Raw genomic sequence first — 19,578 nt, 5'->3', positions numbered from 1 at the left:
ATGCAATCCTAGTGTTTGTGTTTGGTTGATGTATTTGCTTCCTAAGAAGGGGATCAGCCCATTTAAACAGCTAATGTCAGCATTTAAAGAAAAGAATTAGAAATATCATATATATTGAGCCTCAAAGAGGTTTAGTGATTTAACCTTATTTTTGATACAGTATGTTTAATTCACAGTGCAGTGCCTTTTCTAGCTATTAAGTCAGAGTGTATAAACCAACAACTTGTCAAATGATTTATTGATTGGACATCCCAAATTTATTTTACTGTTGCTTTGCTGAAGTAGAGCATGTTTCAAATCTGCCACTGACACGCTATGCACTTGCTGCTCTCCCCAGATGTAAATGTACGTAACCAGAATATGCCAATTTTGTACCAGTGAATTTGCAAGAAATACTTTTCTGGTCCTTGCAAAATTTCAGGTCTTGTGTCAACCGTGCCCTTATTTCTAAGATACCAGTGCTAAATCAGATGCTCGGGGTAATCGCTGCTCGTGGCCATCTGGAGAAGGAACCAGCACTGAAAAAAGGTTCACAGTGGACATGCAACCTGCGTCTCTAAAATCATGTTGCCAGTTTATTAAAATAAGCTATTGTAAATCCAGCTCTGTTTGTGCTGCCTTGGATTCAAGCGTGGAAATAATTATAGTTTTCATAAAAGCTTGGGTGTTTTCCTGACTGAGAGTTTAATTGAGAGTACACAGGACATATTAGGGTCATCCACAAAAAGACAGCCACTCTATATCATTTTTTATTAAAAACAGGTATTGTGCTTCAATTTGAATGGGGTTCAAATGTGCTGATAGCTGGTAAAGTGAGACCAAAACTTGACCCCTGTGCTTGGAATAAACTGTGTTCAAAATAACACGCCCACTGTTTTGTTTAATGTTGCACATTTTCTTCTGAAACTATGTTTTGATTTTTTTTTTTAAATGTGACCTTAAATGTGCACAATGCTACCATTAAAGTCCAGCACCATACTCGCTCTGTACTGTGGACCTTGGAAATAATGATTTGCTCATAATAACAAACACGCTGTACAATAAAGTCACCATGAACATGGCAGACGTGAGCTCATGATGGATCACCTGTGGGTCAGTGAGATGTATTGGTGTGGATCGCCCCCTGGTGGTACATTTGGAGATCTTCATTTTGTGTAAATTAAGTTTGAAGTCGCCCCTTTTTTGGATGAGTTATTTATAGCTATTGCCAATGATTTTCTGATAAATAAATAAAATATTTTATTTATTTGAAATTGTTGCTGTCGTGCCGTTTCCACGGACACGACACAAACAAGACCAAACTATCAGATTCACACGTTCATCCTGGTTCACATCCTGAGGAGGTGAGCAAAGTGAAACAATGTCTTGGACCAGGAGCCACGGACTACCGTTTATACCAGGATTTACCTTTCCGGATGTAACGGTAAGACTGTAACATTAGCTAGTAACGATACAAGTTAAACACAGTACTAGGTTATAGGTTCGTTAGGATAGCTTAATTGAAAATGTTGTTAAATTGCTTAGCTTGGCGCTCTTTCGTTTCACTAACGGCTTTAAGCCTTTATTTGACAACATGTAACAATGCATTAAGGTCTTATGAGAGTATGACTGTTGGTAGTGGTTATTCATTTAGTACAAAAAATAAAGAATGTAATATTATGACCAGTCGTTTAACTTAGACTAAGCTAATATAGGCTAACATCTGTTGGCACTTGTTGCCATGGCAAAAACAACAAAACACTTTCAGGCAGCTTGGCTGAAGGAATGCAGACAAATGTAAATATGGATAAGATGCATTGTACTGTTTAGAATGATGAGAACCCATACAACCTATTCTAATTTAGTTTAATGACAATCAAATATAGTTTTATTGACGTCAACGTTCGGTGAAATGTGTGCTCGGGACATCGACATGTGTGATGTTCTAGTCGATCTCTGATAATGTTACATTGTAACCAACTAATCCGTGTTTACATTGACAAGAGGATAACAAAGGTTCCGTTCGGTTACATTATGATGCGTTCAGGCTCTGTTCAGAAGGTGAACTATAACGTTATCATGATGTGTTCACATGTGATCTCGTAAAAAGGGAATTATGACCTGTTTACAAAACCTCTGAGCAGCTTGTAATACATCATTAGCTAAAACTATACTAATGACATGGTTTGTTTTAATCGATAAAAAACACAATCTTTTATTTCCTTATTTGAAATGTGTGTTTTTATGAGGGAACAAAAACACTATAAGTAAAGTAAAAGGATAACATTTAGAATTGTTGATGATTTAGAGACTTCAAGTGGTTGAAATTATTTTTGGGGCGGTGGCAAAAGAATTGAGTCTGGAGACCAGCTGCTATAATAAAACAACAATATCATCAATGATCGGCAATTAGTCTCTCTCTCTCTCTCTCTCTCTCTCTCTCTCTCTCTCTCTCTCTCTCTCTCTCTCTCTCTCTCTACCTCTATACGTATATGTATTTATTCACAGTATTTACATAGCACCTGCTTTTTAATAAAAAAAGACCAAAGAATTTTTACAACATGGGACCCTTAATGTCTTTCTCTGCAGAAGTCAACCTTCCATCGTCCCCAGACACTGAAGTATAGCAAAGGCTACGCTCTGGCCCCTCGCCCCACTGTGGGTATTGGACAGGATCCTCTTTTATCTGAACAGCTGATCCAGCAGCAGATCAGTAGTTTGTCTATTGAGACGCCAGACATTACTGATGACTCCTTTGACCAGAGCGTAGTCCAAGACTTCATCCCGGCTCACGTGGCCCTTGACAAAAAGGTACAATAAGGTTTTTATTTATCATTTATTTATTCATTTTTATTTGGATTGTTGTTGCTGTCCAATAAACTATCCAATTAATTCCTTGTTTGTTGGTTTTGTACCACCCTCTTGTCTTGTAGGTGCTGCGCTACTCTGCATACTTTCAGGAACATTGCCAGTATTCCTCTGAAGTGGAGTGCTGGGTGCATCCCGTGGTCATTTACTACTACCTCGAGGATGACAGCATGTCCATCTTTGAGCCCCTAGTGGAGAATTCTGGATTATCGCAGGGGAAACGGCTCAAACGCCAGCGGCTGCCCAAGAATGAACGTGGCGAGCATTACCAATGGAAAGACCTCAATATTGGCATGGACTTGGAGGTGTATGGGGTCAAGTACCACATCACACAGTGCGACTCTTTTACAAAGGTACAACATTCACTTATAGGAAAGCTCTTGAAGTGTGTTATGCATATTCGTTGTCTTCTATGCATGTCTTAGAAAAAAATATGTACACGTATGTATATATATATATACTGTGTCTCATTCATCATATTTAGGAATTCATGGAAAGTGAGGGCATTGTTCTAAACGAGCCTGAGCCAATGCCTCTGGATTCCTCCAGCAAACGTGGCAATAACCCTCAGCCGTCCTTCACAACAGCCTCTGGATTTGACAGCTTGCACCAGTTTCTGACCATGGATTGTATGGTAAAGGAAATTTGTGAAGTTTGCGTTTCTTCTATTTAAGATTGAGCCTATATCTACAGTAATAGTGAAGCCAATTTGAAGTTAATTTAACCTTAATAAATCATGTACAAAAGCAAAGTAAAACACAAGATTAGTTTTGTACTAAACCACTGACATTTGTTCAAATAAGTGATCTTTTGAAGTGATCTTGCATCGTTAACCAGGTGTTTGTGCCGTGACATTTTGCATTTTGACTTACCAATTCTAACTCAGGCTTTTAACCTCTTCTTGGTCAGGTGCTGCATTTCTTTGCCCTGTGGGAGGATACGGATAATCTGTTTGGGGAGACCAGGCCTGTTACCATCCAGTATTACCTGGTGGATGACACGGTGCAGATCAATGAGGTCTACGGACACAACTGCGGACGATTACCCTTCCCTGTGCTGATGCGCAGAATGAAGTTGCCCAAGAAAAGGAAACCGTCCGGTAAAATGCAACGTCGTGTCTCTGTCACTTTCAGCTTTGTATGTAATTGGATCTGACGCGGTGCTTTGGTTCAGGAGTCTCTTTGTATCCAGTCACGTCATCACGAGTGAATGCCTCGAGAAAGTGTCTCTTATCTTAAAAACAGCTTCACATGAACACAATTTACATCATACTGCTCTGTAATTGAGTTTTGATTATATATATATATATATATATATATATTTGTTGTCAAATATTGTTTTCAGTACAGAAAAAAAACACAATTGTATTTTTTGAAAAGAGACAACGTAAAAAAGATTTCTAAACTAATTACCACTAATGACAATACTCATATTTCCACCCAGAGATCTTTCCCAGCTGCGTGCTGGATGTTTCAGCAGCGGAGGTAGACGAGTACTACTCCCCCAAAGACTTCCAGTTGGGACAAAGGATAAAGCTGCTGAGCCGTCACTTCCTGCTGTATGACTGCGATGGCTTCACTAAAGCGTATTACCAAAAGAATCACCCTGAGCTGGAGATGAAACCCTTCGAGGTACCAAAACAAACGGACCTGCTTCAGGAGAAGACGACGGTAAGAACCGGAAATGTATTCTTCATCTGAAACTATATCATCTCTGTTGCCTGAGGATATGTGACTTTTTGTCGCTATAGATAATTATGTTTTGTCCTTCATTACCGTCGTCTGTCCATGTTTACATGTTTATTTATTGTACATTTATTGTACTTATTGGCCAGCTAAATATTCAACTTCTTATTGAATATGTGTTTGTTTTGCTGTTGTGTACTTTTATGTGTCTGTAGCTGCTATGACGTATTGTGTTTCTATTGTGAATCTATCTACAGGAGGCTCCTCCCTATAATGGTTTTGGTTCACCTAAGGACTCACAAGAAGAATGTGCTAAAGACTTCAGACGCCAGAAGCCGGGTACGCGGAAAGCAAATAAGCATTCGACCAGTGAGGTAAAAAAATCAGACCAGCCATTTCAAATAACACGGCCCTCTAGAATCTTCACTTTAAAAAAAAAAGATGTGACGCATACAACAATTTATGTCCTTTCTCTATCAGTTGATTATGTAGCAGAGCCATCTTCATGATGTCAGAGAAGGCTGGATTGCCTCAAGAGTTCACTCCACAAGACCAAGTGAAAGCCTTTGCAGTTTCTGAAACATAATTAATAAACTATTGCCCGATATCAGACAGAATTGTCATTTTGTTACACTCTTACTCTTTCCGTTCTCAGTCTGCCTCCACACTCACACGTTTACATTCGACAGTCGACAGGTGATGTGTTGCCATGTCATCATACTTTGTTCTGGTGTTTTAAGAGTGAAGTAAATAGTAAATATTCATTCAAATCATGTGTCATGAAAAAAAAAAATGACCATCAATCACTAGTAATTGGTTATTCCGACTCAGAACTTCCAAGAGAAGCCTACCAGAGGGGAGAGTTGGTAGAACCAGTGGGGAGAACGCAAAACACATCTCCCCGTTGAATTAATGCGTTCATAGCAGAGTGCTGTTTGATGTCATCTGTAGTTTGTATTGATTTAGAACAGCCCCGGTAGCAGCGTCAATGTTGTCCGTAGCGGTGTCCACTGTTTTATTACTCTTCGGTTCCAGTGCACAGCTGACGACAACAGGCACTAATTGTTTCGGACCCCTGTGGCACTTGATTGGCTCAATCACTTTTTAATGAGAAAAAAACGCTCTCAATTGTCACAACGCCAGACGAATCAGTCGACTCGAACTCGGGAGGATTGGGCAGATTGAAAGGTTCGGATCCATACAAAACAAACAACTGGACCTGCTGCAGAAAATGGATTTTGTTTGATGGAATCTGACGATGTTCCCTCGTCCACATAAAACAAACGGAAGACCAAACATGGACATGTTTAGCAGGCCGTCAATAGCATTCCACCATGATCAGTGCCACCAGTGGTTGAGTCCAACTGCACTACCCAACACAGAATCACCTTAACACACTGCTGTTAACCGTTTTATGGTAGAATTACACAAGTCATTCTGAATGCATGTATCTCCATTTACCAACTGGCAACGCAAGCATTTTTCATTTCTGCAAAAATAGGGAAACATGTAGAAAAATGACTTCAGTCACAATATTTCAGAAAATTGCATTATTTAATAAAGTAATTAACAAAAAAAAATGGAATGGCATGCGGTTATATCCAACATACATACTTGATGCTTATCTGTTAACTGGCCCAGTGATGAATTTCGGATTTTAAACAGACGTCATTCATTGGGCGTTGCCCAGGTGACCCCACTAATGGTTGGCCAAAATCCCTTTCCTGACATGGTGAAGGGATAATGGTGAGGCCAGCATACAGTTAGCTGTTATCATACCATACCAGTAAAAAATGTTCTGCTACAATGGACCAGACTAGAAAATAAGCAAAGCCAATTCAATTCAATGAGAGCCGAAAACAGCCGACACCAGACAACACTACAGCCAATACAGTACTTATGCATGAGGATATGCATCAACACATTCAACACTGACACACAGCCAGAAACGTGTGTGCCGCATACGGTGTTCACTTTACATTTGAATCATTCTGCATACAATGGTGCTCCTTATCCGTGGGATAGCAGGCGGTGTGGATGTATAAAAAAAAAAAGAAATACTGATATGATGAAAAGAGTAAATGTCTGTTGGGCTCAAGGGATTTCCTTTGATTTCATTATCCAGCATTCGAGCCTAAGTCTGTAGTCCGTGTAACATCTCAGGACATAGTCAACAAGAGGCCTGGTGGCCGGTGGCCGCCAGCTTTCCCGTTGTGGTGTTGAGAAACCTCGGCCAGGGCTAAGGTCACTGCTCAGGCCGGTAGGTGGGCTGTCTTAGGGGGATTTGAGTTTTTTGGTCCGAGGAGAGGCTCCATTCTCTGCTTTAAGAACTCCGTTTTCATGGTGACCAACTAGCAGGAGGGGGGAAAAAAGTGAGAAGTCAGGATCTCTACTAATGTAGCAGATATCAAACATTCAACGTTCATCGGGACAAATAAAGAAAGCGGGGAATGACGGAGGGGGGAGAAGTCACATTCCTGAGTGTTGTGATAGTCTGAAACAGCTTTTGACTGACCATCTGTAACTATCAGGCGACGACGTCAGCGTTGAAAATGAAACGTGTTTATACTCACTCTTCAGCGGCCGTAGGGGTTGTTTCGCGGCAGCCTTCTTGCGGACAGCCTGTTCGTGTCTGAACTCCCTCCAGCGTCTCAGCTGGAAGCGGATGAACTTCCAGAGTAGCCAAGATTGGGTCAAACATACCAGCAGTAGAACGGTCATCCTGAAGGGGCCCCGAGGAAAGAAGATTAGTGCAATTGTGTGCTTTGGAAAATGCACAAAGTACGGTCGGAACGAAATTTTTTTTTTTTGGTCCAGCTGCCCCGTTTGCAGCCTGTGTTCAATCTGCTAGATATGTTGTCCTTAAGGCGAGTGCTGCTTTCACACTTCATTATAAATAACAGAAGTAAAAGTGCAATAAATAGCTCAAAATAAGTTACAAAGTAAGTATATTGACTAATAAAATCTCTGTATATTCAGAGATATCTTTGAATAGAGTTCTTAATGGTCATGTAAACTCTAAGTACAGCAAATTGTTAAGCGTGACATGTTTTTAACATGTCATAGATTGACCAACATGTCATAGTTGGTCAATCAGTGTCAAATTCCTGGCTACAGCTACTGTGAATTTATGTTGCAGACCAATAAAGACATTTAAAAGTTAAGGTTTTTCGCGGGCGCCAAGTGTATTTTTGACTATACAGTTGTGCAGTGCAACAACATAATTCAGTATCCACAGATGTTGGCCATAGGTCGTTACCTTATCAGTACAGTGTTGAAGTTGCCCGTCTCCCAGTCCAGCCCCTGGTTCTCACTACGAGCCAAACCAAAGCCAACAGCCAGGAACATCAGGGTCAAAGTGACCATCCGTGTAAACACAAAGCTGATGGCCCACATGTCAAACCTGAAGCACAAAAACTATTTAAATATTTCTCATAGGAACATATCAATGAATCTGTAACGTCAAGTCATAGCAATAAAAGCTTGAACATTAAAAAAAAAGACTAAAACAGTGAGGTTACTGACATTTTCTGATGGTTCTCATCGGTGAAGTAGAAGAGTCTGGCGATGTGAAAGCCCAGCTCTGAGACATACTGGAGGAAGAGGAGTACCAGACCCACACGACTTAAACTGAAGAAAAAAGAAAAAGAGGAAAGAAGCAGACGATAGATAAGTTAAAGCGAGGAAAATCATCCATGGAGGGCTCTGAAACCATGTACAGTAATTTACATATCAGTAGCAGTAAAGCAGAACAGTGCAGTGAAATCTGGTGCTGCCGATAAATCCGTCGAGTTTCAACCTCAAACTAAAGTTCCTGTTCAGCCTTTTCTCACTCTCCCACATTTGAATTTGCAGGTTCTCAAGAAGAACGCTCCTCCTGCCGGGTGCTTACTTTAACGAATAGGCTGCGGCGATGTGCAGCAGGTACAGACAGATGTACTGGAGCTGACGAGAGATCTCCTCCTGAAAGAAAACAAATGATATTGCTTTTTGTTCTTTGTCACGCTCCGTCTAATGTGCATACATGCAAAACAAACACTCATTCCTGTACTTCTGTCTTTGTGAGGACACTCATTGACATAGTGCATTCCCACCATCACAACTACTTAAATGCCTAACACCCAACTCTTATTCTCACCGAAACATAAATCTAACCGGAAGCTTAAAACCAAGTCGTAGCCATTTGAAGGAGAGTGGACCTGCCAAAATGTCCTCGTATGCCCTTATACTCTGTCGGCCTAAAAGTCAAATGGGTGCTCACAAAGATAGATGTACAAGTGCGCACACACACACACAGCTTATCTAGTCACACTCCAAAAACTCATCCAGTTCCCAGGGCCTCCTTACTGACCTTGCGTACTTTCTGGAAGTAGAGCTCCGGCAAGGCATGGAGCCAGTAGGCCAGCTGAGTGAGGTAGAAAAACTTCACCTGAAACCTGGAAACACAGATAGGCAGAAGGGAAGTAGGAGAAGAGGGGAAAAGGGCAAGAAAGAGAGAGAGAGAGAGAGAGAGAGTCAGTACAATTCACACAGCTGCCACAGTGACACATTCCTAGTTTGATTAGGCTCCCGTGACTATGCAACAAGTTAAAAACCTTTAAGATACCTGATTAGGAGTAGACACAGCTGAGTAATCCAGCAGAAATGTCCCTGTTTTTAACGGTGTTCAATTCGTTATTCATAACTCTTAAACGCATGTTAACGTGGCTGGTTCGTTTTGGCTCTGTGCTCTGCGAGGTGTATGCAGTACATGTCAGAAAATGATGATAAGCCACAAACTACAGGCGGTAGAACCAAAGCTGGATTACCAACAGACCAAATCGGACAACCTGGGGCCCCAATGTCCCGAGATCCACTGTGTGGCAAGTATTTAGTCGTATACAGCATTACATTACAATATGAACTCCAGCGATTTCACAGAGGGCCGAGTCAAAATCTAGTTTTAAATTGCAACATTTGAGTTGATATCAAACGTAGATAGCACATAGTATAACCGGCCCTGGGGTAGAATAAAATAACACAATCATCTAAAACTATATATATATATATTTTCTAATAAAAAAAGATATCACGAACAGAGCAAGTATCACATCATTCATACCTGAGGTGTACATGGGGATAGTTCTCCCAAAGACTGCTGAGATGAAAGAGATATCCTTCCTGTGTGAAGAAATCAAAGACGAGAACACTTTATACCGTCTTTCCTTAGTGTGTGTGTGTGTGTGTGTGTGTGTGTGTGTGTGTGTAATACACTATATCCATGACACGTCTTAAGTAGTCGCTGGATAATCTCACTCACTGTTATGACGACGTACAAACTCCACACACTCGACACCAAGTGAAACACACACAGCTGACCCGACTCATTAAACTTGGTGTTCTTGCTCTTGGAGAGGTGGAGACGCCGGTTCACTTTCTGCAACACGAAACAATACAAAGAGATCATGTGAATGCAACTGGATCCTGTCACAATGGGGCGACCTGATGACAGCTGAATTTGTCACACACAAGGAAGTGTCACAGTAAAAGAACTAGGACAAGGAAAGAAAAAAAAAAAAACAGCAGATACTATTTGTGTCTGCCGCTGCAAACCCTCCTCTGAAGTATTCCTTTCAAGACACTTTGGAAATCGCGGTGATGGTGCTAAAATAAAACCTCATTCCTCCTCGCTGGCCTATTTCTAAACAATGACACAAGGGCTCATACCTTCAGATGGATTAAATTCTACTCTCTCTCTCTTCACAACTCCATTCCTCAGAGAACTGGAGCAATGTCAGTCCAATTTAGTCTGAAAAACTGTCAATTTGCTGCTCTTTACGTTCTTTGATATGTTACATTTCAAATGGTTCTGTTTCAAATGTCCTTTTAGGTGCATGTGGATGTAAACGCGTGAACTATGTATCTTCATATACTTGAATATATTCATCTATAGCATACTCTTACTGAGGAAACGGTAAATAGGATAAGACATCATCGGGTTTTTCAGCTTCATGACTGCAAAAAAAAAGGAATAAAATCACATTCTTCCTTTCCTTATTATTTATTGGATATCACTGATCACAACATTTCATTTAAAGGATCCCTAATTTCTGAATAATTTAACAATTTAAAGCTGGAATTTGGTGCTAATTATAAAAGGCAGTGTTGATTCAACAAATATGGATAATGACGTTTTCCACTTATACGTTAATAATGAATGCAGTTCTTTCCTATTTTCCTTTTTTACAAGAAACATCCTAGAAAATGATTGTCTGATCAAATAAAGCCTTAGGTCTCCTTTTAGTATTTACTCATTGCTGTGCTTCTCTATGTCTAACCCTCTGACTGTATACTGTATAGAAGGACCTCTTTGTGTGTCTACCATGCCTCCTCTTGTGATGCATTATGCCACTGGGGGACTGAGTACTTACATCCAGTAGATACTCCTGCACTACTGCATGGAGGATGATGGCGATGAAGAAATAGAAGAGGATGGTGGCAGAGTCCTTCCATCCGTAATGGTAAAACGTCACCTCGCCCTCTAAGCACACATAGGAAGGGTTAAACAAACACACACACACACACACAACATGTTTACAATGAGAGGTGTGTTAAGCATCCTGGAGCTATGTAAACTCAGTTTAAAAATCACAATTCAAAAGGCAGTAACATGATGACGTTATATGCAGGAACTGAAACGTATGAACTGTAGGATTAGCCATCGACTGTGAATTAAAGTTAGTATTTAATAAGAAATCCACAACTGCGTACCTGGTGATAGTGTGGTGACGTTGTACTGAGGCTGAATGAAGAGTATGGCCGTCTTGGCTGTTGTCTGGAAATCGGATGAGATGGGAATTAGTATTTCATAGAACATCAAGAGGCCAGTCTTCAAGGTATCATTAAAGTATGTACAGTATGTGGCAGGTGAGTGTGTGTGTACTTGTGAAAGCGAGTGAGAATCCTAGCTTTTCAGGATATATAATGTTTATAATATTGTCAGGCCATCCTCCCCCGTGGCATCGTGACCTACTGGGAGCTGAAAGAATCAGTCTGTTGACTCGGGATGTGGAAAATTGTAACAGAGCTTCCTAAATTATTCTATGACAAGCAAGTTTCCCCAAACCTTTTTTAGCTTAAGACCACTTTAAATGTAGCGATATGTAGCCGCAGCCCATAGTCACACAGGTCTATGTAGCTGTGACTAGTTCAGTCAAAACGGAGATTTTCAGATTTTAAATAGTTTATTCTGAGTAACTTTCGGAGGCCTGAAGAGGCAATTTGGGGGACAAATTGGTCTTCAATTAGTTTGCAATTAATTGAATAATCATTTATTCTACATCACATTTTCTCAGATCATTTACTCTATATGGCATATTTTGCTTATTAAATGATTGAGGCAATTCAAATTGTCCAAATTGTTCAGTTGACTAATTGACTAATGGTTTTAACGATCATAGAAATGTCATGTTGTGTCTCAGATGTCTTTCCTATCCCATTTATCAACTTTATATATGTTATTTATTTATCTTCACACCCTTGGGGACTTTGATAACAGTTTGTGTAAAACCATCCCTTTTTTTGGTAGGTAGGACTTGGTACACAGTGATTAAAGAGTCATCCTTTAGGAGTCCGTTTGATAGCACGTAGCAGAAGCTAATAGCTTTCAAGACAACCTCATTAATAAAGTCACTGCATGTCAACGTGAAACCCCTTCAGGTCAACGCGGTCCTCAGAGCCAGCAGCCACGGCGCAAAGATTGAGACGTGGCACTTAACTATCACCGACAAGCTCGCGAAGAAAAGTCATACCACTTCCGGCTACGCTTTTAGAAATAAAAGCACTCGCCGTCGGACGTCTGCTGAATCACATTCCAAGCAACAGCGACGCTTTTAATTTGAATGCTGATAAATGCTGTACTTGCTGTCTGAGCAGGACTCCCTGTGCTAAATGACAATTCTCAGACTCAAAACGTTGCAGCGGTCTCTGTTTTTGCTGGAAACTGGAACCAAAAGGGTAAAACGTACACTTCAGGAAACGAATAAAATACACTGTGTACTATATGAGGAGACTCGTATGGCTATGCCATCAGAGTTTTCAGTTGTATCCCGGTTTATTAAACTCTTTTTCAAATAAACTTTTAAGTAGTAAAAGGCAAAATACCGACAACTTTGAACATATCACAGTTTAAGTAGCAATAAACGTGTAAAGTTGCAGTTTATACCCTGTTGTTTACAGCCGCTACTGTGTGGATGCGTTTTAAATCTTACGTTGCTACTTTGAATAGAGCAACGTTCACTGTTCATAAAACTCGTAAAAAAAAAAAAAGAAGAAGAAAAAACTGCAGCAAGCAGCCACCATATCCGCGGAACTGATTCCACTGATAGAAAGCGAAGATGCAGTCAAACAAGAAGTTTTCTAACAAAGCAAAAGACCATTTCAACCGAATAAGTTTCCGCTTCGCACCAAAGACAACACCTTTGCGTGTGCAGCAGGCTCTCCGTCTTAAAACAGCTGAGAGAGACGAGGGAAGAAGGAGAATCTGAGTTCATCTCACCTCAAACATCAATCCAATCAAAACGAAAATCACCAAACTGAAGACGATGTCGGCATGGTTTTGAATTAAGAACTCCTGGCTGAAGAAAGGGTAACTCTTGTTTCTTCGGCGGAATGCCATGTCAGCTCAATGCTGTTTTCCCTGCTATTTTATAAATCTCAATTTTCTTTCTGACTACGAAGTTCAGGAGTTAACTTTCTCACTGATTTACGCATGCGCGACCTCTTAAAGGGCGCGTGCCACACATACCTTCCTTGAGGCCGTCTACCATTTACACAATAAGTACAGTCTCTGATGACAAAAGGCCGTTTCAACCTGAGCGGCCATCGGGGGTGAGAAGTAAGTATAGTTACTCAAGCAATGTGCGTAATAAAGTACTATTTTTAGGTACTTGCACTTAACTATTTATGTAATGTTTTCCATTTACGCTACTTTATAATTACTCCACCGCATTTTCATAGGCAAATATTGACCCCACTACATTTATTTGATAGCTTTAGTCACTTTACAGGTCTAGATCATTAATACAAATTAGATATCAACTAATAATTCAATCAACTCATGATTTATTATAGATTAGGCTCCCCAGAAATATATTAAGTCATTGAAATTAGCTTCATTTGTACCAGCTGCAACATCAAAGTAATGTTTACATTTATGCATCACTAATTATAATCTCAAACTGTGATATACATTATTCTGAAATGGGCCATAATGAGTACTTTTACTTCTGGTACTTAAAGTATATGCTGGTGCTACTTAAGTAAGATTTTGAACGAGGACCTTTACTTGTAACAGAGTACTTGTACACTGTAGATTTGCTGATTTTACTGAAGTAAAACATCTGAATACTTCGTCAACCGCTGGTGGTCACAGAGCAGTTCACATCCTAAATGCTCAAAAACAATTCAACTCACGACAAAAAAAACAACAATATTTAAATGATTACAAACACTTGTCCTCCAGTCACCCCAATACGATGGTTATTTATTGCTTATTTAAAGCCACCAGTGGCCTTTCACTTCACATTTCAAAATTTCAAACAGGCAGTCACCTGCAAGAGAAAAGCCAGCATCATCTCACTGCTTTGTTTGTGGATTTCATCCCTTTGACAAGAGCAGGAATGAGCAAAACATACACGTGTGCCCTAGAAATAGCATCAAGAGTACATACAAAAAGTACACTACAAGCACCTCATTAGCATATTTTCATGTTGTTACACATTACACATTTGAAAGCTTTTAAAGTCAGCGCCTGAGACATTTTTTTTCCCCCGACATAATGTAAATTCAAACGACATTTTAGCAATTACATGGTCAACATGTAAATAAAGATAAAACATCAAACACAGTTTTTTTTTTACCAGGTGGACACACTAGCCCTGCTCAAAGCAATGCCAGTCGACATGAGTGATTATACGAAAAATACAGTTTCTCATTCTCTGAGGGGACCGGGGATCTGTTTCTTTACATGGCAACAATAACAACAAATCACAGCAATAGACATATGGTACAGAAGATACTTGTGCTTTTAAGAAGCCAACGAAGCTCCGGCTTTACGCTGAGATGGTGACGATTCAGAGGTGGAGACACTCCTGCCCCCTTTAGATTCAGGAATAGTTTCTCTGTTCGCATTAACTGCTGGCAATTATTAACATGAGTAACAGCAGTTTCGGTACGTAATATAAGATCTTAAAACAGCTGCACACTTCTAATGACGTTTTATTGATACAACTCATGGCTACTTCCTCAGTACGTGGTTACAATCTGGCAGAAACAGTGTTCACTTTGTTGCACAGTATAATTCTTGAGGCTTAAGTTAATTGCTACCAAAAGAATAGAAAACGCTTCATCAGGTAGAAGGTGTGTCTGAGCTCCGCGTACCACCCGTTTGACCAATCAGCTCTTTAATTACCTTCGTGACGTCTGGTGAAAACATTGCTGACGTTTTCAACTCGGCGTGTCCAGCGATCTGGGAAAAGCAACGCTTTTAAAAAAATAGTTTGTGATTTGATAGAAGAGCAAAGGCCAGTTTAGCATTATACCAAAACACTGTGCCCCACAGTGCACTAAATATATTGACACAGAGAGGTGAACTTTCTGCCAGCGTCCGCATCCTCCGGTACTGAGCAGATGGAAAAAGCAGCCGTCCCCAAAAAAAAAAAAAAAAGCTGGTGTACTCTTTCCCTGATTCTGTCTTTAGAAACCTAGAAGTTATCGTCGTCGTCTCTCCGTGACATTATAAGCTGCCTCCTGGGACCCGTGAGGTGAGGGACTGTAGGCAACGGGGAGTCCAGCACTCCGGAGTCCAATTTAGGAGTGGAAGTGCAGCGTGGCCCCACCCGGCCCATGAGCCCGCGAATATCTCTGTGAAGGGCCGGATCGCTGGGGATTGACTTGAGGCGCACCCCTTGTTCCAGACCCCCTGTGTCCCGGTCCAAACGGGGGTTACTGGCGCTGCTGGGGGACTGAGGGTCAGCGCTGAAATACAAGGTTGAACTTGACTCTGTGGGACAGAAGTACGGCTCTGGGCTGTCTCCAAACACAGACTTCCCCTCTGGTGAGCTCCGTTTGAAATCCGATGTGGGCGACTCCATCGGGCTCTCCATCTCCAGACTGTCGTCCTCTTCTTCGGGGTTTTCGGTCGACGTGGGCTCGCTCACGCTCTGGAACTCGTCTTTGCAGTCGGAGAGAGGTGCCAGGCCTTTCCCCTGAGACTCAGAAGTGGAGACCCCCTCGCAGCTGCCTCCGGCTGTGATAGTCATGCCCTCGTTGCTCTTAAACTCTTGGTTGTACTCCTCCATATCCAGTATGGCTGCCGCCCCGCCGGCCCCGTACGCTCTATTGATCTTCCCCAGGTCTCCTGTTTTCAGAGCCAGCCGGATTAGGAGCCAGTGGTGGTGGTAGCAGGGACAGGAGCTGTTGACCCGGCCCCCACAGGTTCCCGGGTGCTCCAGCAGAGAACCAGCCACACCTGAGAGGGAGAAGCTGCCGTGGTTTTGAATGGAGGCAGCCGGCAGGCTTTTGTCCCCGAGAGAGAAAGAGGACTCCCCTCGTTCTATACACGTGCTGCCCATGTGGTTGTGGTTGGTACCCTGGGAGATCTCTGTTGACTTGGGGTGGAGGAACCTGTAGTATAGGACAAGAGAGGTAGCGCCTAGGAAACAGGGAGCAAGAAAAAGTTGATTTTAGTACACTCAGTTGTACTGTTTATTTACGGTCATATTCAGATCACAGGTTACTGAAAAGGCAGAATATCCCGCATATCTTGCATCTAATATCTTTGTTAAGGTGGTAAATTTGCAGCATACTATATAATGTTATTTACTCTTGTTGTTATTTAACCAGTAACGGGTTGCAACGGTATACCAGTATCACGGTATATAGTAGTAATAAAATTGACTGTTATTCTACTACAGTGTACATTTGCTTACGTACATAAACTGACATAAGTGAGTGTGTGTGTGTGTGTTAGTTAAAGGCATAATCACACACGTACACACGCACACACACACACACACACACACACACACACACACACACACACACACACACACACACACACAAGCAATCACATGATTTTCCTGGCGAAGACGAGGATAATAGTGTTACACTGTTGTACTGTGATATTTTCCGAGATGGTAATCGTACTGTGAAAAATGTCACACCGTCACACATCGGTGTTTTCCCACTTAGAATCACCTTTAATCGATTTGAATAACCATAGGGGTAGTATTACTCAGATACCACGGAAACGATTAAGAGGCATTAAACACCAAAACATCTGAGAGAAATCTGTTGCGTAACACGGGGAGGGAAGGTAGCGAGAGTGACTCACCGAGGAGAAAGCTGCACAGCACAGTGGCGGGAAGGGTCACGCTGTCCCAAGATGCTTCGCTGAGGAAGTCGGAGGCGGCCAGCAGCAGAGTGGCGTTCTCGACCAGCATGAACTGAAGGGAGGAGAGAAGGTCACACCATCAGTCATCTCGGACAGCTTTACGTCATTGTAAGCCAAGCACGCAGAGGTGAGGATGACAAGGCAAACTATCTGCCTGTGTGTGTGTGTGTGCCGCTGCCCTGTGTACAAGTCATTGAGGCAGTGCTGTGTTTGGAATACAAAACAACACATTGTAAAACGGCACCAGAATCAAACGCGGTGAAAAGGCAGGTCTTACTGTATAAAAGCTGGCCATGCGAAAGCGCGAGGGCCCGTCTTTGACGTTGAGGAAGAGGAAGACGTGGACCAGCCCCATAACGCCGTTAAAGGCACGCCAACACCAGGGGCCGGTGCAGATGTCGGGCTGCTGCGATACCAGCCAGAAGGAGGCCGTGAGCCAGTGGAAACCTGGAGGTCAACGCATAAATAAGACGTGGAGATACAAGCGCGATTGGGAATTCCGAATGCAGCGTATCAAACTGATGCGGAGAGGCTTTAACAGGACATGCTGCATCATTCTGAGGGCAATTACATCACTTGAGTCCTTAAGTAAGACTTTTGCTACACAAAAAAGCGCCATGAAGCCTGCTGCTCACCTGCGACTCCACAGACCCACCAGTTAAAGACCCTGGCGAAGAACATGAGGCAAGTCACCCTGGCACCGAGCATGCCCGCCCTCCACACCAGCTGGCACAGCAGGGCCGCCGGAGGCATGGCCAGGTGGCCCGGTCGTATCAGACAGCAGGCTCTGCTGTACAGCACCAGGGCCCAGGAAATAGACAGCACACACAGACCACAGCAATAGGCCACTGAGGGTTAAAAAAAAAACAACACAGAAGGAGAAAGTATGAAAAAATACTTCCATCTCTTATTCAGACACTGTCTACTACACGACTATCAGTTCACCTGGGGACATGATGCCCACGTCGGTGGACACCACAACGTATGCCTGCAGGAGGCTCTGGGGCAGCGTGAGGACGAGGGCCTCCAGCAACCAAAGAGCAGCAACATCTGCCTGCTGCATGACAGCAGCTCCGAGCTCGGCTACTGAACCCTGCATGCGCGGCACGGACCTCATGCAGTCCCATAATCTGCCAGAAGATGGAGACAGAGACACAGTGATACACAGTAACCTCCTGTTAAAAGGTTTCAACTATTTATATCACAAGTGTTTTTTTTCGGTCTGCTTGATAGCTTTGTTTCCTGCGATGGACAACATATTCTAATATATGCAAATGATGCTGTATTTTGTAATGCAACATCTGGAGTTGCAAAGAGCTTACCGTTTGAAGATGCCCAAGTGCAGTATGTGTATGACGGAGAGGTAGCACCGCCTGTCATCCCCGTCGTCGTAGTACCATTTCATACTGAGCAGCTGAACCGCTGTTCCCGGTAGAAAAAGGCCGAGAGTGAGGCCCGCCCACTGCGTCTCCTCGTTCCAAAGGTAAAACCCAATACAGTAGATCACTAACACACGTACACAGAAAACAGATACACAAATGCAAGTTGGTATTAATAGTAAATGTGTTTCTATCTCAAGTCAGATCTGTATGTTAAGGATTCATATGATTAGGTGCAGCCTATCATATCATAAGGTCATGCAGTTTTTAAATGAAACACATGAAGCCCAGCATGTGTCTCATGTGAGGATTTGTTTAAGAGCTGCAGGAGCAAAGACAGCAGAGTCCTACTGTGAACATAACATATTGATATATTTAACGTCTGATTATTCAGTGTCACACCTGACTCCAGTCAAAGCAGCAGCATTAATCTTGTTGGGATGGTATACCTGCTGGAGGCAAAGTCACACTTAGCACACATCCAGTCACCTCGTCTCTCTCTGGTGTCCTGCCCTTGCTCCATTGATCTGCTGAGTCAGGGAATCGTCACACCTGACAGTCTTTGCACAGTGTGTTCAGTACAGACTCCAGAAGTGCATGAATTGAACTTTAGTATTCATAGTAATAACACAAGTAATAATAAGGTATTTAATAATATGTTTTTGGAGGTGAGCATTATTCCTATGTATCAAGGACAAGCCTTTACTGCGGCTCGGTGACCCTGCTGAATGACCCCTGGAGGTCCCGGGGACCTAGCTTGGCTAACATTAGGCAATGCCAATGTTACATAGCTGTGCATTAAAAAGAAGAAGCTAGGTTTGCCAACTGCCAGCGTTTCTAACCTGAACTACGGCTGCTCAATGGCTGAGCGACACGTTTTTTTCATTCATTAAAGCCAAGGGAACATTCTCCACACAAAGACACACAGCCGCCCCCCCCCACCCCTCCACTGTTTTCATATTCAATTTCAGCTCGCACCATGCAAATCGAGCAGACCGCGAGCGCGGGGAATTCTATGCCCACTTACGAGCGGTCCGTTCGGCCACGATAACCAGCGCCGACGCGCCGAGCAGAGCCGCCTGGCAGCATGCTATCCAGCATCCGCTCCGCCGGGCCGCCGACGGCATTCTGCGGGCGACCGCCCCAGCAGCGCTCATCATGATGCGGACAGGTGGGAGAGTGAATACACCGGTGGCATTGTCCTGGACATCCTTCACCCGCTGGGTACATCCGC

General features: G+C 42.5%; 3 protein-coding genes across 3 annotated transcripts; 1 reads left to right on the top strand and 2 right to left on the bottom strand.

The window, feature by feature from the left end:
* The first annotated feature begins 1,329 nt into the window (after positions 1–1,329).
* On the top strand, positions 1,330–5,136 carry efhc1 (EF-hand domain (C-terminal) containing 1). Its single transcript, XM_079180615.1, has 8 exons — positions 1,330–1,423; positions 2,569–2,790; positions 2,913–3,200; positions 3,332–3,481; positions 3,757–3,946; positions 4,291–4,517; positions 4,790–4,906; positions 5,013–5,136. Exons 1-8 carry the CDS (start codon positions 1,361–1,363, stop codon positions 5,022–5,024), a joined length of 1,269 nt encoding a protein of 422 aa, XP_079036741.1. The 5' UTR covers positions 1,330–1,360; the 3' UTR covers positions 5,025–5,136.
* A 937-nt stretch (positions 5,137–6,073) lies between these two features.
* Positions 6,074–13,252, bottom strand: tram2 (translocation associated membrane protein 2). The gene is made up of 11 exons (XM_079180595.1): positions 13,069–13,252; positions 11,283–11,346; positions 10,943–11,052; positions 9,832–9,948; positions 9,634–9,692; positions 8,884–8,968; positions 8,425–8,495; positions 8,058–8,162; positions 7,792–7,935; positions 7,106–7,254; positions 6,074–6,883 (listed from the first exon to the last, which is right to left on the bottom strand). The coding sequence occupies exons 1-11, from the start codon at positions 13,186–13,188 to the stop codon at positions 6,807–6,809; spliced, it is 1,101 nt and encodes a 366-aa protein (XP_079036721.1). The 5' UTR covers positions 13,189–13,252; the 3' UTR covers positions 6,074–6,806.
* Positions 13,253–15,274: 2,022 nt separating this feature from the next.
* xkr5a (XK related 5a) lies at positions 15,275–19,504 on the bottom strand (the record flags this gene model as incomplete). The annotated part of the gene is made up of 7 exons (XM_079180827.1): positions 15,275–16,224; positions 16,906–17,017; positions 17,243–17,412; positions 17,601–17,813; positions 17,911–18,095; positions 18,288–18,471; positions 19,372–19,504. The coding sequence occupies 7 exons, from the start codon at positions 19,502–19,504 to the stop codon at positions 15,275–15,277; spliced, it is 1,947 nt and encodes a 648-aa protein (XP_079036953.1).
* Between the last annotated feature and the right edge of the window lie 74 nt (positions 19,505–19,578).

Source organism: Pholis gunnellus (assembly GCF_910591455.1).
Source record: "Pholis gunnellus genome assembly, chromosome: 19".
Classification (NCBI taxonomy): Eukaryota; Metazoa; Chordata; class Actinopteri; order Perciformes; family Pholidae; genus Pholis; species Pholis gunnellus.
Note: the sequence above shows the minus strand (reverse complement) of the source record. Positions and strands in the feature narration are given on the sequence as shown.